Source organism: Urocampus carinirostris, chromosome 4 (genome assembly GCF_059441175.1).
Source record: "Urocampus carinirostris isolate Australia breed hairy pipefish chromosome 4, RoL_Ucar_1.0, whole genome shotgun sequence".
NCBI lineage: Eukaryota > Metazoa > Chordata > Actinopteri > Syngnathiformes > Syngnathidae > Urocampus > Urocampus carinirostris.
In genome coordinates this window covers 12,032,303-12,058,797 of record NC_142352.1, presented here as the reverse complement: position 1 = coordinate 12,058,797, position 26,495 = coordinate 12,032,303, and the positions used below count along the sequence as shown (strand labels likewise).

Here is a 26,495-nt window from a genome sequence, read left to right as displayed (position 1 = left end):
CATGCGAGTCCCCGGGACTCATCACTTTTCACAGGTAAAATGAACACTGCATGGCTCAAAACAAGTTTGAGAAACACCACTGTTGGTAGCACATAGCCAGGAAAATGACCTTATTTTGGGCACCCAATGGTTGCAGGACTAGAATTCTGCTTCAGTTCACCTTCCTTGAATCCTGGTTTTCCTTCCTCTGAACCCATCCTTTCCGAACCCCGCAGGCTACCCTGCGTCTGTCCTCTGAGCAGTCGTCTGCCTCTTGTTCCTTGTCCTCTGCCTTCCCGCCTGCCTCCAAAGCCCCTCTCGCCGGAGGCATAAATGTCAATGCCGCACCCTTCCAGTCAGTGCAAGTGGTAATGCTTCGTATCGGCGTCTTGTCCTAAAGAATTTCACCCAAATCAAGTGCAAGATTTTTTCCTGTCCCTCCTCTACCCGTTTGCATGCGTCCCTCTCCATCTTACAATTAGTTTTTAGTTGGGTTTCTTTAATACAGAACTGATACATCTTTGTTGTAGGGATTTAATATGAGCACAACTGCACCAGCAGCCAGCGGCCAGGCAGACCTACGAAAGCCGTCTCAGTTCCCCGGGGGATACGGGCAGAGTTTCGTCGGGCAGTCTGAACCCGCTGTGGACCAACCCGTCATCCCAAAGGAGACCTTACAATCCGGTGAATAATGGTCTTTTTAGGGAACCAGCTCTTTAGGCTCAGCTCACTAAAAGGAGTGTGTCTTTTGTCTTCAAAACGACTCTTAGGCTTTTTGTAGTTGGTGTCAAACTCATTTTAGCTAAGGGACCACATAGTAGAAAAAACACTCTGACCGGGGCTGGTGTTTTTCAGAAACATCCTATCGTGTTGAGACGTCCTAACATAGGCTGGGTAAAACCAGCAACACTGAAAACTCTGAATTATTGCAAACGGAGCTTTTACCGATGACCTACCGTATTTTCCGCACTATAAGTCTTAATTTTTTTCAAAAGCTGACCATGCGCCTTATAATACAGTGCGCCTTATATATGGCTCAATGGTGTGTCGCAAAGTCTTGCAACTAATGCAACAGCCGCCGACTAGATTTTCCCCCGAAGGTGAAGTAGTCCGCGGTGTATGATGGGATTTATATACCGGCGTTTCATTGGCTAACCAATGTGTCAATCATCATTTGAATCGATCACTATTGGCTAAAGTTATTCGGAGGTAAAGGGGTGGATCCTTTTTATCATTTACAGGCTCGGATAGGCTAAAGGGGCAAAACAAACCCTGCAATTGGCCGAAAAAGATGTGTCAATCATCAGTTGAATCGATCACTATTGGCTAAAGTTATTCGGAGGTAAAGGGGGCGGATCCTTTTTATCATTTACAGGCTTGCATAGGCTAAAGGGACAAAACAAAGCCTGCAATTGGCCGAAAAAGATGAATGTGATTAGCAAGTTTGGTTGGTTGTCTACGGCATAGAGAAAGCATGTTTTACTGTTCTGTATTTGTAAATATTTTATTCTCCTGGATTTACTACACTCACGGATATAAGAGGACCATGGTTGCACATTCTTATTGAACACAACGACTTCGGTGAGCTACTCCGGCTATATATTTTCCCAGTATCTTGTTTCAGAGTGATATCGATGTTTCTGTGATGGGTCTTTTTTTAAATTAAACTCAATTCCAAGTGTTTATTGTCATATGCACAGTAAAGTTGCGAGCGAAAAAGAAAATAGAAACTAAGGAATGGTTGGCATTTCTTGAATCCCAAGACTTTAACCTTCCGAATGATGGAACGATGCATTTGAGTGACATCGTACGGACACCGCATCCGCACGTGTCTACAACACGTATTTGCTTCTTTGCAAGCTTTCGGAATGTTAAGGGGGTAATAAGTTGGACTGAACTATCTGACTGTTTTGTCGACGTTCCCATTGTAGCGCCTTATAATCCGGTGCGCCTTATCTATGGAAGATATAGGACCAAAAACTATTTTTTGGGGGTGTGCCCTATAACCCGGTGCGCCCTATAGTGCGAAAAATACGGTAAATGTTAGGCAGTCGTCACAAGACACTAAAAACTTTTGCACAGTTCTTCTCTTTTGGGTAGCTGTATAAGAACGATAGCAGCCTCCCATAGGGGTTTGATGTACTTGTTTTCTCTGGGCAGTTTCCGCCCACATCTCAAAAACATGCAGGGCAGGTCCAAACTGTCCGTAGGTATGAGCGAGCGTGTGAATGGTGGTCTGTCTATGGTGTGCCCTGCGTGGGCTGGCAACCAGTTCATGGCGTCTCCTGCCCACTGCTCGAACAAACCTGGGTTGCGCTCCAGTCCCCCGCAACCCTAGTATGTAAAAGCGACAGGGAAATGAATGATAGAAAACTTTTTTCCCATAACTGTACGTGACATTTGAAGTTTAAATGCTAAGAGCCTCACAGCAGTTTTACCTGCTCAGCAGTCTGTTCTCAACAACGAGGAACTTTGGCATTGTACGCAAATTCCTTCAAAGCATTCCTGCCTGCATATTTTTCCTGCTTTGGATAACCTTCTCTTCCAGAGGTTTTTTGAAATAGACCCCTTCTGTGTTAGCAAACAAGTGTTACATAGCCAAGCTGAGCACGCATTGTTGAGGCAGAATAGCAGAATACAAGTCCGTTTAAAACCAGCCAATTGAGAGAATTTGTTTTGTTAATTGTAAGCAACATATGAAACACAAAATATGTGAAGGCAGCAAGATAAAGTAAGTGTGGCATGCATACATATACTGAGTGATAACCGTAGTCAACTAACGCCCTGTTAAAAAGCTACCACATATAAACACGCCCGGCTTAAAATTTACACCAGAAAACAGTATTTGAAGCAGTGAAAGACCTCTCCACAAAGACAAAAAAAAAACGAAAATCAGAAGCTTTCAACTGATTTTCTTCCGCAAACGACGGATCGCTACAAAAAAATGCAGACACGTCAAAATGTAAACGACAGGGGTTCGTACGGTTTCTTGAAATCCTTGAAAATGCTTGAATTTCAATTTTCAAGCAAGGAATGAAAATGCTTGAATTTTGGTGCCTGTAAATGCTTGAAATTGTTGCCATGTGTCATTACCCCTACGAGTCGCACCCAGGAGGAGAGGTGCATGCTACACCTTATCAGAGCACTATAAAATGTGTATCAGTGCAAGGTTTACACATAAATTATGGACATTTATTATGCGCCATGCAAAAAATTAAGGTGGTGTTTCCTAGTGGTAAATTGTAATGGGAAGAAGTTCCTGCAACTGAAAATGTAAGCTACATATTACTATTGTTTTTACCCGACACCTTTATGCGAGGAAATCTGTCTCAAAATATTGAAACACAAATATATTCACAATATTCTCAAGTTCTAAAAAGTCAAATGTCTTCATAAAAATTACATAAGTAAATTGTAGATGTATTTGTGGTTTTTCAAAATATATGATTCACACCGTATTTCTTTAATGGTATTGGAGAAATTGAAAAATTGGCTTTGGAACTTCTTAAAAATGTCCTTAATTTGTCTATGAAAAAGGTGTACGAACACAAACTAAAACGATTGACTTTTGAGTGCAACAAGAAAATATATAATGCAAAAATGAATTATACATTTGTTATGGGAAAAAAATGGTTAAACACCTATTACCTGAAAAAAAACCTAAATGACTCTTTAAAGTCAGCAGTACAGAAATCCCTGTGAAAAAAATGCATGGAATCCTTGAAAGTGCTTGCATTTTAATGTCGCGTTTCAAGGGTTGAAAATTGCTTGAATTTTGCATACGGTGCTTGTAAATGTTTGAAACATTTGTCTCTCAAAAAGTTTGTTTAAAATGAATGCAGTTACTGCCCTCTAGTGGTTCTTCCCTCATGCTTAACTGCAGCCGGCATTAGTTTGTACATTGAGCGTCATGATTGTAATAGCACCGGAGAAATTGTAAAATTGCCTTTGAAAGTCCTTCAAAAGTGTTTAAATTTGTCTTTGAGAAAATTCTACAAACCCTGGGAGGCATTCCGTTCGCATAGGGCACATCTCTAATAACGGCTCAATAAAGCAATCTGTATGAATATTTGTCCTCCAGTTGTTGGTGGGTTCCACCCACCAGCCCAGGTCATGCCTTCATCTGTGGTGCATGAAGACTCGTCAGCCAGTGCAGGATTTGGCCAATCGGGGCAGTCTTTCTACAACAGCAGAGCGCTGCCTAGAGGCGGAGCAAGGAACAGCAGAGGTGCCGTGAATGGCTACAGAGGTTCCTCCAATGGATTTAGAGGTACAGTAATCCCTCGGTTATCGCGGTTAATGGGGACCGAGACCACCCGCGAAAACTGAAAATCGCCCCTTCAAAAATGCTTAAACGTATACAGTATACCCCCTCCTGTATACAGTACACCATATAGAATACGGGTAGAGAGCGAGAGAGAGTGAAATTCATGTTATAACAAAAAAAACAACTGTAAAATATGTTGTATGTACACGGAATAGGACTGCGGCGAAACCACTACGAACCATTCAGTATGATTGTTTTAACCGCTCTCAACCACATGCAGCCATCGCAGTTTATTTCGCTCGTTAACACTACCGGTTACCTATTGAAAATAAAAACAGTGAAAATGTGATATTTGATGAGTGTTTGTGAAGCGTTTTGGGGAAAAAACAGTTGAAAAAATGGTCTGTGTTCATTTGAATGAAAGTGAAAGAGCTACCTTCTGACAATAACAATAAACTTTAGCTGCAGCATCGAACGGCTTTTACAACAAATAAACGAAACCACACACAATTAGCCGTGTTTAGGTAGTACAAACAAACGCTCGCTTTTGGTATAATAAAGTCAAACTTGAGATGAAATGTGACGGAAGAGAATATACTTACGTCACGTCGCCGAGTTCCTACATGATAAACTGAGCGTCACATAAGAAGGGGGTGAGGTGGGAGGAGTTGAAGGAGGGGGGGTGAGCGAAGCGGTAACTCATTATGACTAAGCATTGTGTCTGGGCCTCCCCCTCCCCTTCACAATAAGAGTGTCCACACCATGTCCTCACTTGACACAAGCTCGCGCTCAATGGCGTCAAGTCACTAAATGCTTTTATTTAGATGGTAAGGTATATTTTTTAGACCCGCGAAGCTCTGAACCCGCAAAAGTGGAACCGCAAACTAGCAAGGTTGTACACGCCAGGGGTGGGCAATCCTGGGAATTTTGGTATAGATGTGATTCATGTAACACAGGGTAGTATCAATCAATATTGATACTTTTTGCTTGGAATTGTCAGGCCATCGAATAATTGAACCCTTCTCTCTATGAGTTACTTTACAATTACGATGAATACGGCACAAAGATTTTTAGGCACTGAAAAGGTTTCACTTTGATTTAAGTATCTGCAACTCAAACCTTAACTGTTTACTTTCCACGGCTAACCGTTTCACCGGATGCTAACGTTAGCATAGCACTAAATCTCCTGCCCGCTGCTATCAATAAACAGCAGCTTGCACACCCCAACGGAGCTTTTATCGTCGACGGCAACTTTAATCGGGCATGTTTATGGACTGTACTCCCAAATCCATTCAATATGTGGACTGAGCAATTCGGGAAACACTGGACTATGTATAATGAAATGAAATGAAATGATCTGCATTTCTATAGCGCTTTTCAAGTCAATGACTTCCCAAAGCGCTTTACATTGTGCTTCACATTTCCCAATAGCGGCCGTGATCTGTGCAGCCATGTAAGGCGCTAACCTGCTTATTGGGGGTATTGGGGGGTTTAGTGTCTTACCCAAGGACACTTCGACACGTAACATGGACAAGCCGGGATTCGAACTGGGATCCCTTAATCCTAAAACGATCGCTCTACCTCCTGAGCTACTGCCGCCTCATAATGTAGGATCAAACATTCCGGTTGTATCCACCAATTCTGTTTGTCCCTCACCCCCCTCATCACCCCCCGCCCCCTCCCTCCGAAGGAAAACAAAGCCTACTTACAACAAAGACAGTTAGTTCTTTGTTCCTTTATCTCTTTGTTTCCTTATCCTCACTGTAAATGTGGACCTGGAGTCGTCCACGAGATATGAAACAATAAAAATGTCAAATTTCTTAGCGCGCTGGAGATACTGTACAGAATGTTTAAACACGAACTAGAAAGAGGAAGCCGGATTTCTTCTTCGGGATGGATGCTGGGTGAGCTCGTACAGCGCCACACATAGGTAGTGGCAGAAAGAAGCACTACAGTACTGTCCTGTACTCGGAAAAAGGTGCACAAAATACAAAATCTAACTTACAGCAATGGCCGGATATTTTTCAGCATCCCCAAAAAATTATCGTATCTACCGTTTTCCGTAAGTTGAATGGTCGTAAGTAGGGGAGCGTCTGTATTTTGGCTTTGTCCAAGAATTGAAGCCTTCTGAGACGAATTATGGTTCTTTTTAAATAAAATTGTGGGATACGGGATATTCAAGGTGCTCTATTTGGTGAATCTTATAGAAAAAAAAATTCATGAGTGCCTGGAGAAAAATTCTTCTGACCTTGAACAAAAAACATTGGATTATCTAAAAACAAGAGCTCCCCACCTTGTTGCAGTGGGTGCGTTCTGCGAAGGAATGATTCGTAACGGAGAGGCCCACATTTTGAATAGGAACACAGGAGACCCAATTCATGGACAAATGGGGATAATGGATGGAATGAAGGAAAACATGAATAATGAAGAATGACTTGAGTTTGTTTCCCCTTAGTTTTTGTTTGTTGTATGTTCAAAAAAGAAAAATACACAATACAAATTAAATCACAGAAAAAATGACTGCGCTATTAGAGCATCATGCGTATTGTTGTTGTTGTCATTTATTTCTTCTGAACATGTTTTCAATGTAGAAATATAAGTAGCGGCTTATATTCCAGAATTGACGTTAAATTCATTTTCTTTTTTGTCATCAGGGGGATATGAAGGTTACCACCCTCCTTTTTCCAACCCTCCAAGCAGCGGTGGTTATGGTCAAAACCAGTTCAATACCGGGGCCCGGGACTACTCCACCAGCAACTACCAGAGGGTAAGATTGTCATATACATACATTTTTTTGCTTTACAGTATGATAAACCCTACAGAGCCTAGCAAAGGTAAATGTTCCCTGATAACTTTTAAAAGATCCAACGTTGACCTAAATGACTGGCAATGACAGTCTCCGTCTAAATGCACCTGGTGTGTGATGGGCTTATAGGTCTGTGAAAGGAGAAAGGATGCCATTGTGAAGAAAATAACTCACCAAGCAGGGCCGGAATAAAGTAATGGAAAGGTTCAAAAGAGGAATGGGATACAAGACGATTTTGCAAAATTCACACATCTTACAGTGCAAGCACTAATATCAAAATGCAGAGAGCACCGAAAAACCGCCAACCTACCCAGACCTGGCTGTCCATCTTAACTTTCAGCTGAAACTAGAAGAAAACTAATCAGAGAAGCAACTGGGAGGCCCATGATCACATTGATAGACCTGCAGGCATACACAACTGATTTAGGATAATCTGTTCATATCACAACTATTAGTTGTACTCTGCAAATATGGTCTCTCTTACATTCACGACAGTCGAGTGAATTCAACTGTGAAAAGTATTCACTCTAAAACACTCGGGTTAAAAAAAAATCCGCCTAAAAGCATTTCTGCCTGGTTTGCAGATCCTTGTTGTAGTCAGTCTGTTTCGCTTTACAATCTACAATCATTATTTAGTCAGTTGACTTCCGATATAGCAGTTATCCTCTGACCTTTTGATTAACAACACTCTTGGCCAATTGCAAGGTTTTTTTTCACAGTCCTTAGCATATGCCAACATATTATGGCCTGTATTGGGAAAAAAAACATGACCTACTTCGGCTTAAAAAATCTTGAGCCAATAGCGATTGATTCAAATGTGGATTGACAGATTGATTAGCCGATAAAATTCCCAACGTAATTTTAAGCAATTTTATGGTCTGTATTGAAATCGGAGCCTAAAATAAATGTGCGTAAATGCAACATGGGATCCATTCTGTGCCATAAACATTGGGACTTTTGGAAAGAGAAGTCAAATGTAAATAGTCTGCATTTATATAGCGCTTTTCAAGTCAATGAAGACCTCCCAAAACGCTTCACAATGTGCTTCACACTTACCCATTCACACACACACTCACACACCAATAGGTGCAATGCGCCTACCTGCTTATTGGGGGCATTAGGGATTCAGTGTCTTGGCCAAGGACACTTCGACATAAAAAACGGAGGAGCCGGGAATCAAACTGCGACCTCTTGATCCCAAGACGAGCGCTCTACCTCCTGAGCTAATGCCGTCAAACATTAACAACTCTTTCACAATATCTAAATATCAGTCTAAAGTAAAATACTCACTTTCCACTTGAGATGGTCAAACCATGCAGGAATGCTTTTGGGCGGATTTTTCTTTTAATCTGTGTGTTTCGGAGTAAGGCCTCTCTAATCCTTTCAAATGGGATAACCTGCACAATTGGTGGTTGACTAAATACTTGTCATAAAGTTCTAAGGGAGCCTATACTTTTGCAAAGCCCTGTATCTTTTGAGATATGTGCTTTTCTCAGAATTCAATGCAATGGAATTAACCTGTTTTCATATTCCTAAATATAAAAACAATCTCTCTCACACATATAGTCACGTTTAAAACATCAGTCTAATTTCATTTTTCATGTCTATACGTGTTTCCTTTTATTGTGAAGTCGCGCTCGTGTGCGTGTTCCTTTTCCTGTTTTCTGTGACGAGTAATAAACCACGCCTACCGAGTGGGATTTTCAGTCTGCCGGGGAGGCAGCAGGGGTTAGCATGGCTGCGTTAGCAGGGCTGAAGCTTCCACGAAGTAGATTAAAACCAAAATAGGTGCTTTTATTTGAGTCATTCTGCCAACAGAGAGTTTATATAATATAATAGCTCTGACACTCCTTGTCAAAGATTCATTATTAAGACTCTTTGGTGGCTGTATTTACACAGATAAATTGGCTGGCAACCAGTTCAGGGTGTCCCCTGCCCACTGCCCGATGAATGCTGGGATGGGCTCCAGCGCCCCCGCGGCCCTACTGAGGATAAGCGGTGTAGCTAATGAGATGAGAGAAATACTGTATTTTCCGCACTATAAGGCGCACCTAAAAGCCTTTATTTTTTTTCAAAAGCTGACCATGCGCCTTATAATACAGTGCGCCTTGTTTATGGATCAATATTAATTCGCAAAGTCTTGCAACTAACTTAGTCGCCGACTCGATTTTCCCCCGAACGCCAAGTAGTCCGCGGTGTATGCTGGGATTTATTTACCGGCGTTTCATTGGCTAACCAATGTGTCAATCATCATTTGAATGGATCACTATTGGCTAAAGTTATTCGAAGGTCAAGGGGAGGATCCTTTTTATCATTTACAGGCTGGCATTGGCTTGAACGGCAAAACAAAGCCTGCAATTGGCCAAGAAAGACGTGTCAATCATCAGTTGAATGGATCACTATTGGCTAAAGTTATTCAGAGGTCAAGGGGAGGATCCTTTTTATCATTTACAGGCTGGCATAGGCTTAAACGGCAAAACAAAGCCTGCAATTGGCCGAAAAAGATGAATGCGTATAGCACGTGGCTGACGGCATACAGAAAGCATTTTTTTACTATTTTGTATTTGTAAATATTTTATTCTCCTGGATTTACTAAACTCACGGATTTGAGGACCACGGCTGCACATTATTATGAACACAACGACTTCGGTGAGCTACTCTGGCTATATATATTATCCCTGTATCTTGTTTTAGACTGAACTCGATGTTTCTGTGATAAGCGGTGCAGATAATGGATGGAATGGAGTGTCTATTTTTAAATTAAACTCAATTCCAAGTGTTTATTGTCGCATATACAGTAAAGTTGCGAGCGAAAAAGAAAATAGAAACTAAGGAATGGTTAGCATTTCTTGAATCCCAAGACTTTAACCTTCCGAATGATAGAACGATGCATTTGAGTGACATCGTACGGACACCGCATCCGCACGTGTTCTCGACACGTATTTGCGTCTTTGCAAGCTTTCGGAATGTTAAGGGGGTAATAAGTTGGACTGAACTATCTGTTTTGTCGACGTTCCCGTTGTCACGCCTTATAATCCGGTGCGTCTTATGTATGTCAAAAATGGGACCAAAAACTATTTTTTCGGGGTGCGCCCTATAACCCGGTGCGCCTTACAGTGCGGAAAATACGGTACATATATTGTTAAAAACTACATCGTGATAGCAGCTGCAAGGTACTCACGAGGCTCTCATGTTGGTTGAAAAAAGGAAAGAGGGAGCCTAAACGGTGGGCGTGGTTTATTACACGTCGGTGAAAACGGTACACACATGAGCACGACTTCACAATAAAAGAATATAAGATTGATAAACGTACAAGAGATATAATTAGACTGATTATTGAAACGTTTTTATGTGTGTGTGTGTGAGAAAGATTGTTTTTTGTATTTAGGAATATAAAAACAAGTTATTTTCATTAGACTGAATTCTGAGAGATTGACATCCAAAACGGCCAACTTGTCACTCCTACAGTCCAGAACCTTTTCCGTGTGTTTCAGGAGGGATACCAACAAAGTTACAAACGGGGAGCTGCCCAGGGACCCCGAGGATTGCTTCGAGGTAGCGCCCAGGCAACGCGATCCTAATCCTTTCAACATTCGAGGATTTTTTTTTTTTTTTTTTTTTCGAACGTGCTCCCTAAAATGTACTTTTCTACCGTTTCATTTCTCATTAACCGTCTTTTCTTTTTGAAACCGTCGGCCTGTTTATCTCCAGTCGCTCCGCTCGGGTCCGCCCGTTTTAACATTAAAATGCCGAGTACGGTAAGTCCATGTAGGATTATTGGCAAGTGTGGACTAATAAACTAGATATTCCTGTAAACTTGAAAGATTTCATTAATTTATCTTTTGTACAAAATAAATGGAAAAAAAAAATACCCCGCCACCTTCTTAACGACTCAGAAGATATCTCCCACCGTGCTGTTCGGTCAAGTTCCTCATCTTGTAGACGTGACATTTTGATTTTGTATTCTGTCACCGTCACCTCTGTGTGATATGTCAATAAATCTGTGTTCTATTACAAAGTGTTTGATCATTTTCCACTGAAAACACAGGGTGCTTGAAATCTTTGAAAATGTAGGAATTTCAAGCACGGAAAAGTGCTTGAATTTTGGGTGAAGTGCCTGGAATCAATGTTCCCTGTAATTTTCCTTACGGGTCTGAGCGTTCACACAAAGTCGGTGAGCAACGCTTGAAACAACAGTGAGCAACGGCAATCCCAAGTGTGGCAACTAAATCATTATCAAACGTCTAAAACTTGACATCACGTTACATTTTGCGGAGTTTCCGGCAATGCAAAATTATTTTTCTCTTTTGAATGAATTGACTCGTGTATTATTGCAAAGGTTGTACGGCCTACAAACGTCGTTTGTTTTTTCAATTCTTTCTTTCACAAGATATCCATTTTTTTTTTCCTAATATATTTTGTCGCATAATACTAACATTTTTGGGGGCTTATTTAGTCGGTTGCACGCTACACAACTGTATTTAATCACAGTTTTTAGTGCAAGTACAATGTTGGCAACAAGATTGACTTGGTATCATTGGAAATTATTTGAATGCAATGCTTTTTTCAAAATTTTTTCTTCCTTTTTTTCCTCAGCTTTTCACTACTTTTTAATTTTGGTATTTTTTTTCTTTTTGTTCTATTCCCCCTTTCCTTTAAGTCATTTCGTGCACAATTTTACATAATATTTTGTCATATAGGGATGAAAGAAGCAAAAACAACCTGAAAAGCCGTTTAGGACCCGAAAGAGCCGGTTCCTTTTAGTGAGCCGAGCCGAAGAAGCCGGTTCTCGCAAAACTCTACTGACTTTACTCAACTTGGTTCTACTTCGACCTTGACTTCAAAATACGGCATTTAGGACACAACGTCAGGGGAACCCGTGTATTTTTACCTTCATGCACTTTAACTTTGACTTAAGTCGCTTCTTAATTAGTAATTTTGAGCCCTCATTTTTGTGCGATGGCTAGATTTTCTTGTGCGCTGAGAATGTGCGAGCAGTGCGCAATTGCGCACGCGCGCAGTTTAGAGGGAACATTGGTTGGAATCCTGGCCATGTTTCTTAACAAGTTTGCTTAAAGGGACTCTTAGTGGTACAAAAACATTTTCGTTCAGTTAAAAAGAAAAACATTGATTTGAATACTTAGCAATAATACCTGAACTATCGTACCAATGTCCTATACTAATGGAATCCCTGCCTAAGGTCGCTGCCATGTTTGTTTGGCAACATGCTGCTACACTGTACTCTTTGGTACGTTTTTTTTTTTTCTCCGCGTTAGACAATTCAATACAGTGCTGTCCCCTGATCAAATATTACACACTGGGGCTTTAAAAAATGACACAGATACTGCCCTCTGGTGGCTTTGCTTCGCCATTGCATTTCTAACCTCAAGATTAACTGCAGCTGGCATTAGTTTGCACAGATTGTTTTAGACAGGTGGGCTGACAATTCTTTGACTACAAACATTTGTAATTAGGGTTTGCACGTGTGCTTGAAATCCTTAAAAATGCTTGAATTTTAATGTGTTTTTTAAGGATCGAGAAGTGCTTATTGTAAATGGTTAAAATTCATAGGATGAGAAATTGATAGTTTTTTTTACTAATGGAATCCTTGCCTAAGGTTGCTGCCCTGTTTGTTTGGCAACATGCTGCTACCCTGTGCTCTTTGGTCCTGGTTTTCTGCGCATTAGACAATGGAGTGCCATCTTCTGATCAAATATTTTACACCGGGGCTTTAAAAATGACACTGATACTGCCCTCTGGTTGCCTCGCTTTGCCATTGCACTTCTACCCTCAAGATTAACTGCAGCTGGCATTAGTTTGCAGGCATAGTCCTAAACAGGTAGGCTGACCCTCCCCCCTTTGACTATAGTTGAAATCAGGGTTCGTACGGATGCTTAAAATCTTTAAAAACACTTGAAATGATAATGTTTTCAACGTTTGAAAAGCGCCTGTGAATGTTTTAAATTGTTGCCTTGTTTCTCAACGAGTCTGCTCAGAAATGACGCCGACACTGCTCTCTGGCTCTCTTCGCCATTGCACGTAATCTTTCGTGATTAACGGCAGCTGGCATTAGTTTGAATGGCATTGTTACTTAAAAAGTGAAAAATTGGCTTTGAATGTCCTTTAAAAGTGCTTCAATTTGGGCATGAAAAAAAGGTGTACCAATCCTGAATAGTTCTGTAAATGTGAGGAGTTTCCCTGCTACAATTCGATTTTCACAACTGAAAAGCTCATTTTTATTGTCTTGAACTGAAGCGCACAATAGCAACAATGAAATGCAGCAGCAAGCAACAACAGAACCACTTGTGCAAACTATTATGCCGTCTTTCCGCAAAGAAAACATCTTGGCACAGGGGTAAAGGAGTGCTTTGACGCGTGTGCGTATTTTAGGAGGCCTGAAACCAAATATTTTGCAGATGCATAGAAAGAACAAACACTGCATGTCCACTGACACATATTTAAAATCCTTCAGATGATATCAAAATTCATCCAAACAGAGCTGAATGCCACAAATTCTCTCATTAGGATTCCTCTTGTGTTGTATGGCCTTATTCTTTTCGTTTGTAAAATTCACTCGTCTAAATGATCAACAAGAACACCGATCCGGTATCTTAAAGTTCAATTTTAACAATCCTACCCATAATTGTTTGTCAAATTAAACATGGACTTATAAAATCCCATTACAAAGTGTATAAGCAAATTAATGGCTTTCAAAATGTAAACAATCTTCACATGCCAATCAAATGAATCGTCTGAATAAAAAGGAAAATTGCCTCAATATTTTACACTTTTGTCGGATCAGTGCTATTAGATTTCAACATATAATTCCGATGGGTAGAAAAATACAATTTAAATGTGATTCCATCAAGGGAATAGTGAAACACTTTTTACCTTTCTGATGGCGAATTTTGGTCACCGTTGAAACAACAAAGGAAGCTTTTCAAAGGCAGGGAAACAACTTCTAATACCTTCTCCAGCATTCCGTTTCAAGTGACTGTTACCACAGATCTTGAAACTAAATGTATAATGACTTTTAAAATCTCCATTCGCCCTTATTTTCACAAAAATCTGTAGTTTGGTTCCTAAATGAGGCATCCAAAACGTGAATCGTTCAGTTTTTGTGCTTCTCCACCCTGAGTGTGTTCCAAAGCACCAATTGGCCAAACACCAGGTAGATAAAGTCTGGCTGTGAAGGTTTTATGACAGCTGATTGTCTATCTGTGGGCTTTCTTGGTGGCCTGGAGGAAGATCCTGATGCGTCTGCTCACCCACTTGATTCTGTTCCTGACTCTGGTCCTGAGGAACCGGATCTGCAGGCTGATGCTCTTGGACCGGGGCCTCCTGGTCCGGTTGTTGTTGATTGTCTGCCGGGTGGCCGTCCGGGATGATTGGGATTCCTTCAACTGCAAAGATGGAAATCAGCGTTGTAGGACAAAAGCCTCCATGAAAAACAAAATCTGGACCTACCGTGGACCTCCGGCGGAGGTTCCTGTTTCTCCGACTTGAGTCGCGCCATGTGATCGACAGCCTGGGGTGAACAAAAACCGTACATGGGTTTAGGACAGGCATACCCAAAGTCCGGCCCGGGGGCCATTTACGGCCCTCGGCCTCTGTCATAAAATTAATAATATGTGGCTCGCCAGTAATGTTGAAAGCACTATAAAATCATTTGGCCACCTTGCCTTTGGCTTTCTGTGAGAATTTAAGGCCACCCCATTTACAACATGTGGAACTGACAGAGAAAATACGAGTAGTTTTTTCACCCAAATCAAAAACAAATCCTAATTTGCCAAGAGACTGTGACTGTTTTAAAAACATTTAATTTCAAGAGGCACTGCCAGCCCAAACGTGCTACAAAAACCTAATTGTAAACGAACACTGTGAAAAGGGGAAGCAAGTGGAAGCTGTTTAAACGGCACTGCTGCGCTTTTTTACGGGAACCTGTGAGTCAAATGAAAATGATACAAAGGAGAAATGCGAGGCCGTGCAGCTGAACGCCAAGCACTGAAAACTATTCACTGAGGATGAATTTATTAAAAACTGTTCAAAGAATGCAAGGCTGAATAGTCAGCCCTTGTGCATTTTCACTTTACCAAATCTGGCCCGCTTTCTGAAAAGTTTGGACACCCTTGGTTTAGGAACTCGGGACTTCGAATATTAATCTTCAGAAACGACGCCGCCTCACCTGCTGCAACTCAACCTTCTGTGCGTTGAGCTGCTCCTGTTGCCGCTCCAGCTCGTCCCTCTGTTTCTGGAGATCGGCGGACCTCTGGTGAAGTTCCTGCTCCTGGCGAGCGAGATGCTCCTCGAACTCCTTCATCTCCTCGTCCGTGTAGGCCTGGTTCTGTTCCAGCGTCTGCAAACGTGGGATGGAGCCGGGTGGCGTTTTGCAGTGCTTGAATTGTTAACACTCTCAAGTTGCATTTTTTGCCTCACCTCCCAGCTGTCTGGCTCCAAGAATTCCTTTTTGTTTGTAGCAGTCATGAACTCGTCTAAAGAAACTAGCCTGTCTTTGTTCGAATCCACCTACAAGTGTGAAGAAATATGAAGTATGGACAGACTCCTTTAGCTTGTGATGCTTTCGAATGATGCGTTTCTGAATGGAGTGATGCCTTGCTACATGTGTCAAACTTAATGGACTATGCCCTTCATTTATTGGAGTACCAGCACCAACTGATTTATTCCGGCTCGTGAGGCGATGCGGAGAGAAGCACAAGAAGAAAAAAAACAATGACCTGCAGTTTTATGTTTACTGGATTTCCCCAAAGCCCCGTGGCACTGGTAACCACCAACTGTAGCTGTAAATGCTGACTACCATTTATCAACAAGAGAACATTTGTGGAAACGCTCATGCCAATTTTATTTAAAATAGAAATCTTTGTTCAAGGTAAGGGCAGCATGGCAGCGCAGTGGTTAGCACGTGTGCAGCACAGTTCTGAGGTCATGAGATCGAACCTTCCTGTCTGGAGTTTGCATGTTCTCCCCATGCTTGCGTGGTTTTCCTCCGGGCTCTCCGGTTTCGTCCCACACTCCAAAAACAAGCATGTCAGGTTAATTGGCCGGTCTGAATTGTCTAAGTATGAATGAGCAAGTGAGTTGCAAGTTACTGTGTGCCCTGCGACTGGCTGGCAAACAGTTCAGGGTGTCCCCTGCCCGCTGCCCGGAGACGGCTGGGATGGGCTCCAGCACCCCCGCTACCCTATTGAGGATAAGTGGTGCAGATACTGGATGGATGGATGGATGGATGTTCAAGGTAATCCGATTGCACATCCCTGGATTTCTTAGTCTGTTTGTGTACCCCCATAAAAACTATATTTTTAATTGCGCTCATGGCCACCATTTACATAGCTGTCTCTATTTTTCTGTATTCTTTTTCATTAAAAAATAATTGATCAAGATATTAAACTTCATGCAATGAAACAATTGTGAAGTATCCCCATTGCATTGAGTTATTCAATGCAAATGATCAAATTCAGTGCTTAAAAAAAAATGGAAATATTCTTATGCTATTACTCCAAGTTAGTTGTGACACCCCAGCTCTAAACACAACACAAACAAACCAGCTCCCCCGCAGATACGAAAAGCGGCCTCCGTGGCAGTCGGCGTTGCCACCTCCACAGCGGCACTGTACCTCATTCATGACGTGCTCCCTCATGCGCAGGCGCTCCTCCTCCATTTCCACCATGTCGTCCTCCTCGTTGGCGGGGTCGTAGAGTTTTTCCAACTGCCGTGTCAGCGAGCCGCCGTCAGCGAATATTATGGGTCAACAAACGGGACGCAGGGGCTCACCTCCTTGGTGAACAGCGACTCCAGTTCCTGTTCGTCGAAGAAGCCGTCCCCGTTGGTGTCTGCTCGGGCAGAGAGAGGACGGCCCTTGAGCGCGTGTCGCCCTCGATCACGGGGGAGAAGGACTTACCGTGCAAGTTGAAAAAGGTTTTGGGATCAAAATCCTCCGGGTCTAAGCCATCCGTATCTTCCCAAACTTCCTTCAATTGATTCTGACTACCCTGAATAAAAAAAGAACACCTACGGTTGGTGAAAGTTTGTAATGTGAGGCGCATGGAATGAAAAACTACAGTAAGGGGCAAAGGTTGCACAAAAATAGATAAGTAACGTCTTTGTGCATTGATTGATCAGTCAGAATAAATTGTTGAATTGTGAAACATTGGATGCAACGGGACTCAAACCTGGATTACGGCAAGGAGAGCGCTGCATGCTATCCACTAAACCACTAGGAATACAGACAACACATGAAAATGCATTATCTCATAATCACACTACAGACGCTCCCCTACTTACGACCATTTGACTAACAAAAAACGGTAGGATCTCGAAAAATATATGGACATCGCAGTAATTAGATTTTTTATTGTGTGCAGTACAGGACATTACCATAGTGCTTCTTTCCGCCACCACCTGCGTGTGGCGCTGTGAGAGGTCACCCAGCATCCACCCGAAAAAAAAATCTGCTTCCTCTTCCTAGTTCGTGTGTAAACATTCTATACTGTATCTCCAGCGCGCTAAGAACTTTGACATTTTTATTGATTAATATCTTGTGTATCCATCCAATAGGGTGGTGTAAAGTGTAAAGAAGAGGCGAGCCGTTTCATTTGAAATGAAAGTGGAATAAGGAAGCTTGATACGGTTGAGAAAATGGTCAGTACGCTTTTTTTCGGCCACTTTTTACCACAGGGGAGGACCTCTTGAAGCGCATCTTTCAAAAGTAACAAACTTAAACATACGTATATACACCTTATACAAACTTATATAAACCTTAAATATACATTCCATAAAAAAATATAGCACTGAAGCAACCTACCAACAAATTCAACTAATGAACAATCACCCGGAAGTAGTGCAGCGTCTGTGTTTTTGGACATGGGACCAAACGCAACCCGTTCGGCGGTTAATTTTGTTTCCCCGTTTTAAAGTATTAGTTTTCTTATTTTTTGGGTTATTTGGTCTGCACGCCTCCCAAAGCGCTTTACAACGTATTTCACACTCACCCATTGACGATACAATAGACAATTCCGTTCAAATAAACCTACAACCAAACGGGAATCACTTGAAATAAATCCCAAAACAAAACGATCAAATTCCACAATAAAATACATAACATAAATGAAAAGGAATCTATCGAATATGATCAAAAATAAAATAGATTGAACAAAAATAATTCACTATGTGGTTTGAAAAAACACGCGCTGTTAATATTGAAAAAAATTGAAACAAAATGTTATACCGATTTTTAATCACTTTCTGTTTCCTCCATCCTCTAACATTCGTATCTGGTACAGTGACTAAAATAGTGTGCTAATGAGATGAGACTTAATGCCTTTTCATTTGTCACCTATGTTCCTAGTGGACAAGTGGTTTGGATTCGGCGCTCTCACACATCGCTACCCAGGTTTGATCCCCGTTACCACCATTGTAATTCAATTGTGGTCAGCGATAATTTTCAACTGATCGATACCGGTATTCATTCTCAATTTATCCGTATAAAGGCTCGCTGGATTATAAGGCGCACGTTTAATTTTCTGGCCAAGATGTGCCTTTTAGTCCAGCTAACTGAAAAACCACAGCGCCGAAATATCAACTTGGTTATGGGCCCATGCCCGGATGTGAATCTGGCCCTGCCCAACTTACCGGGTGGTTGACTTTGGGGTGGTCGGCGTGTTTTTTCCTCAGCTCCTCGTAATGCTCTTCCTCTCGTTTGCGCCCGTCTTCGTCCAGCGTCTTCAGGTGCTCCCGCCTGTCGTGCTCCTTCATCATTTCGTAACGCTTGAACTCCTCGTGTCTCTCTTTGTCAAAGTTCTCCAGATCGTTGGTGGCCTTACAACAGAAACAGTGTGCTTTTACACTATCGATATCTCTTGATCGTATTGTGCAATGTGGTCAATAAAAGGACGATTTTGAAAATCTTCCCCACAGTTGTCTCATCAGCAAGGATAAAATCAGTGCTGCGCAAATTCATTCTGTTGCCAGATTTACCGATTTGATCAGGCGATCCAGGTCCTCCACTTCGAACGTATGCGGGTTCACGTGGTTCAAGTATTCGAACTGTTTCAGCATCACCTGGTGGTCCACCGCCACGTCTAGTCATGTGACACACGTAAGGTTACTTCCTTTTCCATGAAATATGTTGTTCCCACACTTCACCCACCGTTGCCTCCTTCAAGGTCGTGCCGAGCCTTGATGAGGGTCCGGAGCCGGGTCACCTCCTGCCTCTTCAACTCGTCCAGTTTGGTCCGGACATGGTGGCTGACGAAGTCCAGCTCTTTGGCGAGTTTGCCTTGCTGCAGAAGAATGTTGACACAAAAAACATACCAAACACACAATCTGATTACATTTGAAATGCAACTTTCTGGTTTCAAGATAAACCCAGGGACAGCGAGTGACAGCCAATGATAGGATTCCCACATACAACATTGCACACATACTTGTAGCTTTATACCGATGGACACTGCCTTACCTTGATATCTTCCATGTCCGTATTATGGAGTTTTTCTCTGAAATGTTCATCTTTTTCTAAAAAGTCTATGACTTCTCTGAGGTAGCGGTCGTAGTGGAGCCCAGTGTCCTATAAATAGAAGAAACACATCAAAAGAAACTGGAAAAAAGGGAAGCCAAGTAAACACAATTAAGAACATTACTAAGTCTAAACACTTTTATGTTTTAATGTACAACGTACAGTGGAACCTCGGTTTTCGAACGCCTCTCAGTTCGAATAAATCGGAGTCCGACCAAAAATTTCGAGAAATTCTTGCTTTGCTGCTTGGTCAAAAAATCGGAGTTCGAACGCCGGTAATGCGTGAGTGCGTACGCTAGGGTGCGATGCCGAGCCTCGTGACCAACTGTTATCGCGTGCGGACGTGCTTCATTTTGCTTTCGCTTTTAATATAGGTGTACAAAGTGTTTTAGCCCCTAATTATGCCTCCGAAGAAAGTCAGTGCAAGCAGCAAAGTTGCTACAGGCGAAAAAAGAAAAGTAGTGCGTACAACTATTGCATTTAAGAAAGAAATAATAGCAAAATATGAAGGAGGTGTGCGAGTGTCTGATCTTGCTAGGGAATACAGCATGGCTAAATCTACGATCGATACTAAAGAATAAGGAGGCTGTGAACCACAAAGGTAAGAAAATCCTATTCACAATTCTTTATCCTTTTTTTTATTTCTCCACGTTCATGTTAGCGTAATCTTTCGTACGGAAGATTACTTAGGGGCGGCAGTAGCTCAGGAGGTAGAGCACTCGTCTTGGGATCAAGGGATCCCAGTTCGAATCCCGGCTCTTCTGTGTTACATGTCGAAGTGTCCTTGGGTAAGACACTGAACCCCTAATACCCCCAATAAGCAGGTTAGCGCCTTACATGGCTGCAAGGCCGCTATTGGGAAATGTGGAGCACATTGTAAAGCGCTTTGAGAAGTCATTGACTTGAAAAGCGCTATATAAAATGCAGATCATTTCATTTCATTACGATAACGCGAACGTACGATTAGCCTGGGTTAGCTTTATGTTTACGTTAAACATTCAAGGAAAACATTCAAGGTGTTGGAACGGATTAAAACGACTTAGATTATTTTTAATGGGAAAAATGATTTCGGTGATCGAACAAATTGGTTTTTGAACAGGGTTCTGGAACGGATTATGGTCAAGAACCGAGGTTCCACTGTATATTGTTTTGAGTATCACACCTCTTTAAGTACTTTGTCAATTTGACTTTATTTGTATACCATTTGGACTTGACTTGAACTTGTGCTCTAGAATTTGACATTAATTTGCATAGCGCTTTATCATAAAAAGTCTCAAATGTCTGCACAGACTACCATTACGATGTCTCTCTGAAACCTCGGTGAGGGCAACGGAAAAACTCAAAAAAACTGCATGAGGAAAATAAATCCTAGGAAAGGGTCTAACATGGGGTAATCCCTGTTCCAGGATGAACAGGCTAAATTGGATGTTGCAAGGGCATCACCCAACAACACACAGTCAACATCATTGATAAACATAAGTTCTATCTACCCTGGTCATATTACTCGAGAGGGGTGACCAACAGCGAGACAAACACATACACAAAAACAAAGAAAAGGAAAAGGGAGCAGAAAACAAAAAATGTGACCATGGCCAACGGGTCAGGGTGACAACACACTCTTTTGTTCAACAGCAGGGCCCGACAGCTTTCACTGGTTTACCCCTGCCGCATCATACGGGTGCCCTGCCCATCCCTTAGAACGCGCCCAAACATCCCACTATTCTTTTACAACACCTCTCCACTCATTCCTATCACCAACAAGAGCTCTAGCTTTCACTAGATTTAGACCTCTTTCCTGCAGTGCACTCATAACACTGCGCCCCTCTCTTGGTCTCCTTCCATTTACTTCTGCTCTTCATCTCAAAAACATTTAATATCCTTCTCAAATCTGCATTCAGGCTCTAAGTCTCTGCACCATACAACACAGTTGGCACAATCACACTCTCATACAGTCCCCTCTAAACATCCAGACTCATAGTCTTGTTACTCATAACTCTCCTCAGAGCACCCAAAACCTTGCTTCCTAGATTCATTCTGTTCACTTCAGAAATAATAAAGGTTTTAAACCCAATGTAGAGGTGTGTCGAGGTTAAGTAATGCTGAATTAGGGCAACGCCTGCGATCTTTTTTACTCCACAATAAATGGCTAGTACTAGATTAGGCTATTGGCAATTACACAAACCACATTTTAGAGTGACCTTTAACATAATAACCCTGAGGAAAATATGTGCAATAATCAAGCCGACTAATCAACATCCTGACCGACTGGTTGTGATGGATCTCAGCAAAAGAGAATATGTACAAACTGATGCGAGCTGCCGTTAATCATGAGGGAAGAAGTAATGCAATGGCAAAACCAAGCCACCAGAGAGCAGTGTCTGTGTCATTTTTAAGCAGACTAATGAGAACCACAGCAACAATGTCAAGCATTTACAAGTACTTCAACCAAGATTCAAGCCATTTCAAAAAACATTTTCAAGGATTACAAGCACCCATACGAACCTTGAACCGCAATTTAAATGTTTTTTACTCTTTTAGCTAAATCTAGCTCCCTTTTAGTTTTTTATCTGAGTATGAATGAACATTACATTACCATATCATTGATACACATGTTTGGCATTTGGATTCTAAAGCAAGTTACATATTTACTTTTTCCATATTTTGCTTAAAATATTCCCGTTCCTACAAAAATATTTTAAATAGATGTAATATTTTTCTACCTATTTTTGCTGTTGTTCGTGCCATGAACAGTCTTTTTGTGATAAAGGGCTTTACATGCGGAGATTATAATTCATGCGTTTGTTACCTCCCGTCACGATTACTGTAATACACTACTCTCCGGTCTCCATAAGTCAAAAATCAAGAGCTTTCAGCTAGTACAAAATGCTGCAGCGAGGCTTTTAACTAAGACAAGAAAGTTTGATCACATTACCCCGATTTTAGCTAACCTGCATTGGCTCCCTGTTAGCCTAAGATGTGATTTGACGGTTCTGTTGGTAGTATACAAAATCATGCATGGACTTGCTCCCTCATATCTTTCAGATTTAATTTCCCCCTATGTTCCGGTCCGGAACCTTCAATCTGAAAATGATGGTCTACTCGTAATCCAAGAAGAAATCGGCAGGTTCGAGAGCGTTCTCCATACGGGCCCCGGTGCTGTGGAATGCTCTTCCCCCTGAGATTCAATCTGCAACCTCAGTGGAAATGTATAAATCTAAGCTTAAAACACACTTCTAGTCCATAGCTTATAAATTACCGTATTTTCCGCACTATAAGGCGCACCGGGTTATAGGGCGCACCCCGAAAAAATAGTTTTTGGTCCTATTTTTGACATACATAAGACGCACCGGATTATAAGGTGCTACAATGGGAACGTCGACAAAACAGTCAGATAGTTCAGTCAAACTTATTACCCCTTAACATTCCGAAAGCTTGCAAAGACGCAAATACGTGTCGAGAACACGTGCGGATGCGGTGTCCGTACGATGTCACTCAAATGCATCGTTCCATCATTCGGAAGGTTAAAGTCTTGGGATTCAAGAAATGCCAACCATTCCTTAGTTTCTATTTTCTTTTTCGCTCGCAACTTTACTGTGCATATGACAATAAACACTTGGAATTGAGTTTAATTTAAAAATAGACACTCCATTCCATCCATTATCTGCACCGCTTATCACAGAAACATCGAGTTCAGTCTGAAACAAGATACAGGGACAATATAAAACCCGGAGTAGCTCACTGAAGTCGTTGTGTTCATAATAATGTGCAGCCAATGTCCTCTTATATCCGTCGGGGTAGTAAATCCAGGAGAATAAAATATTTACAAATACAGAATAGAAAAAAATGCTTTCTCTATGCAGTCAGCCTCGTGCTATACACATTCATCTTTTTCGGCAAATTGCAGGCTTTGTTTTGCCGTTTAAGCCAATGCAAGCCTGTAATGATAAAAAGGATCCGCCCCTTGACCTCCGAATAACTTTAGCCAATAGTGATCGATACAAATGATGATTGACACATTGGTTAGCCAATGAAACGTACTACTTGGCGTTCAGGGGAAAATCTAGTCGGCAGCTGCAAGTTAGTTGGAAAACTTAATGTTGATCCATAAATAAGGCGCACTGTATTATAAGGCGCATGGTCAGCTTTTGAAAAAAATAAAGGCTTTTAGGTGCGCCTTATAGTGCGGAAAATACGGTACCTATATTTCATGTTGAAAATATCTGTGTATTATTGGTTATTGCAGCCTGGGCACCCTGGAAAGGGGATTACCTCATGTGCGGTACCTTCTCAAGGTTTCTTCATTGTCCTCATGTTGAGGTTTCTGAGTTTTTCCTTGCCCTAATGTAGGTTTTAGATCAGGGGATGGTGTCATAACAGTCTGTGGTTTGCACTAATCTGTGGTCTGTGCAGCCCTTTGAGACTCCTTGTGATTAAGGACCATGCACATAAACAAGACTTGACTATGGATGACCTATACTTCACGTTGACAATGTCTGCGTATTATTTGTTATTACAACATCTGCTGCAGCCTAGTCATCATGGAAGGTGGATTACCTCATGTCTCAAGGTTTTTTCATTTTCGTCATGTTGAGGTTTTTGAGTTTTTCCTTGCCCTCATGTAGATTTTAGATCAGGGGATGGTGTCATAACAGTCTGTGGTTTGCACTAATCTGTGGTCTGTGCAGCCCTTTGAGACTCTTTGTGATTAAGGGCGTCACAAATAAAAAATGACTTGACTTCACTTACCACACTAGCAGGAGCATCTTCAATTTTGACTTCATGCTCCTTAACTTTGGTCTTGTCCTTACTGATGGGAATTGCCTCCAAAGAAGACAACAGGACCAGGACCCAACTCCCAAGTACAACACGACTCCACCACATCTTGACAGAGAAATAAGCATCGTTTGAATAACAATAACATGCTCTACAAAGACGAAGTTTGGCCATTTTATCAAAAATCGAGTGATGATTGTACACACACTTCAAAGGGAACTGTTGATGACAGTCTGAGCACTGGCGCTGACAGTTTTAGCTAATAAGACCAAAACAACTGCAAATTAGCCTTTTAGGATATTATTAAGTCAGCGACGAGGCTGTAATGTAACACACATGACAAAACGGAGTAAATTTGTCCAATATTTAAAGATGTTACTGTAACTATAAAACATAATCGGCTTGAATAAATTCTCACCTCCCTTCCAGTTGGTGTTCCGTCTTCAAGTACCTGGCAGTTAGTCCGGTTATGGGCGGGATCAAAGTGTGATCTCACTTTCTCATTGGTCACTTTTTGCGTCTGTCAAAACGACATCGGGTTTGGTTGCATCGAATAGAACGTGGCGAGTTGACGAAATTGTTCATCAGCGATCTACACTGCGCATGCGCGCATTAATCTCACGGGATTTACAGTATAAAAAGCGGCCACAAATGATTTTTTTGATTATCAGGGTTGGGTTTACTTTAACATGATTATTTTCAATTACTTTTGGATTACTCCAATACCAAATATGCTAATAAAAGACAAAATAAACTAAATATGAATAAAATGACTAAATTTTGTGCAGGCTTGGGGAGTAACAGAACACATAGAACGGCAAAAATGATGTTGGCAAGCTGTTTGGATTTATTTTTATTTTGTGTCTGTCGCATTTTATGTTAGTTTTGCCGGAGATCAAAGAAATCAAAGCCAGGAGACAGAGCTTACCACGTGTTGTGAGTCATCATTTCATTCATATTTAGTTTCTTTTGTCTTTTATTAGCATATTTGGTATTGGAGTAATCCAAAAGTAATTGAAAGTAATCAAGTTAAAGTAACCCCATCCAACCCTGTTGATAATTAAATCAAATGTATTTGCATAGCACTTTTTAGGCAAAGGAACATTTAACGTCTAACAATATAATAAAATCCCTACTGAATAAAATGAAAAATGATCAATTTAAAGCCATATTTAAAAAAAGGGGGTCTTGAGCCTCCTCTTGAAAAAAGACAGGGTCCCTGCAGACCTGATGGCCTCCGGCAAAATTTTCTATAGAAGAGGACCAAAGTGGCTAAATGCTGCTTCACCGTAGGTTTTGGTCCTCCTCACCCTGAGAACAGTTAACAAGCTGCTTTCAGAGAGATTGGCTACCTTGTAAATATGCTGGTTTGCCTATTAATCCCAACATTATTTCATCTTATTTTCCCTTTTGAGTCTTATTAGTCAAGTCACATTTACTTGTATAGCCCTTAATTACAAGAAGTCTCAAAGGGCTGTACAGACCACAGACTATTATGACACCATCCCCTGATCCAAGACCTACATGAGGGCAAAGGAGAACCCAAAACCTCAGCATGAGGAAAATAAAAAACCTTGAGAACTGTCCATCGTGTAGTGCAGGGCTCTCCAACCTGTTTCAAGCATCAAACTGCTTTTTGTTACTAATTTAAAAAGTACTTGTCATGTTGTTATTATGTTATTACCTGCTTAATTATTGTAAGTAGTGTAAAATAGACTAAGTGAAACAATACAAAAAATATTTTACTAAAAAACCCAGCACCGTTGAGCTAGTTCCAGAACAGGTGCGCAAGCAACTCAGCTGCCGTCACGGGGCACCCCGTTGGAGAGCCTTGCCGTAGTGCCATGTTGAATCTCGTAAACTATGTTCACTACGTTGGGAATGAACCCTCATTCTGTTATTTGATTAAAGGTTGTGTGGAGGTGTCCTTAAGTAAGTGTTAGAATGCCCAACTGAGTTCAAAGAGCCTTTATTTCAGTTTTACCAACGCTGTTCTGGGACACGCCTCACATTAGGCAGGAGGTAAGGAGGAGGTTGAAGAGTGACTTTATGCTTGTCATTACAGTTTTTTAGTGAAGCACGAAAATAGTAAAAGTAAGAACAGGCCTGTTCCAAATACAGTCCAAACGCCAACCCAAACC

The 26,495-nt window shown here is 41.5% G+C and overlaps 2 protein-coding genes across 4 annotated transcripts in view; one reads left to right on the top strand and one right to left on the bottom strand.

The window, feature by feature from the left end:
- The window catches only part of LOC148366841 (caprin-1-like), a 32,880-nt gene extending 21,810 nt beyond the window's left edge, over positions 1 to 11,070 (top strand). The window contains exons 13-17 of one of the 2 annotated variants that reach the window (XM_088333655.1): positions 216 to 347; positions 510 to 663; positions 4,061 to 4,249; positions 6,901 to 7,013; positions 10,547 to 11,070. In XM_088333655.1, coding sequence (XP_088189781.1) covers positions 216 to 347; positions 510 to 663; positions 4,061 to 4,249; positions 6,901 to 7,013; positions 10,547 to 10,633 — 675 coding nt within the window. In that variant the 3' untranslated portion in view covers positions 10,634 to 11,070. The remainder of the gene's footprint in view (positions 1 to 215; positions 348 to 509; positions 664 to 4,060; positions 4,250 to 6,900; positions 7,014 to 10,546) is intronic. The other variant, XM_088333656.1, reaches the window with a different exon arrangement.
- Positions 11,071 to 13,259: 2,189 nt separating this feature from the next.
- LOC148366840 (nucleobindin-2-like) lies at positions 13,260 to 24,833 on the bottom strand. 2 transcript variants are annotated; one of them, XM_088333653.1, is made up of 13 exons: positions 24,773 to 24,833; positions 24,328 to 24,462; positions 19,525 to 19,632; positions 19,216 to 19,348; positions 19,044 to 19,147; positions 18,699 to 18,884; positions 16,969 to 17,059; positions 16,842 to 16,900; positions 16,684 to 16,776; positions 15,489 to 15,578; positions 15,238 to 15,408; positions 14,520 to 14,580; positions 13,260 to 14,455 (listed from the first exon to the last, which is right to left on the bottom strand). In XM_088333653.1, exons 2-13 carry the CDS (start codon positions 24,460 to 24,462, stop codon positions 14,250 to 14,252), a joined length of 1,437 nt encoding a protein of 478 aa, XP_088189779.1. In that variant the 5' UTR covers positions 24,773 to 24,833; the 3' UTR covers positions 13,260 to 14,249. The 2 variants fall into 2 exon arrangements, with proteins under 2 accessions (XP_088189779.1, XP_088189780.1); XM_088333654.1 differs by lacking the exon at positions 24,773 to 24,833 and adding an exon at positions 24,561 to 24,756.
- Positions 24,834 to 26,495: the final 1,662 nt, after the last annotated feature.

Excerpts from the sequence above, each read along its gene's own strand:
- LOC148366840 (XM_088333653.1), bottom strand. The coding sequence starts at position 24,462 with ATGTGGTGGAGTCGTGTTGTACTTGGGAGTTGGGTCCTGGTCCTGTTG. Across the intron at positions 15,579-16,683 it reads GGGAGCACGTCATGAATGAG|GTGGATTCGAACAAAGACAG; the intron begins GTACAGTGCCGC and ends TCACACTTGTAG. Across the intron at positions 14,456-14,519 it reads ACCTCCGCCGGAGGTCCACG|TTGAAGGAATCCCAATCATC; the intron begins GTAGGTCCAGAT and ends CCATCTTTGCAG.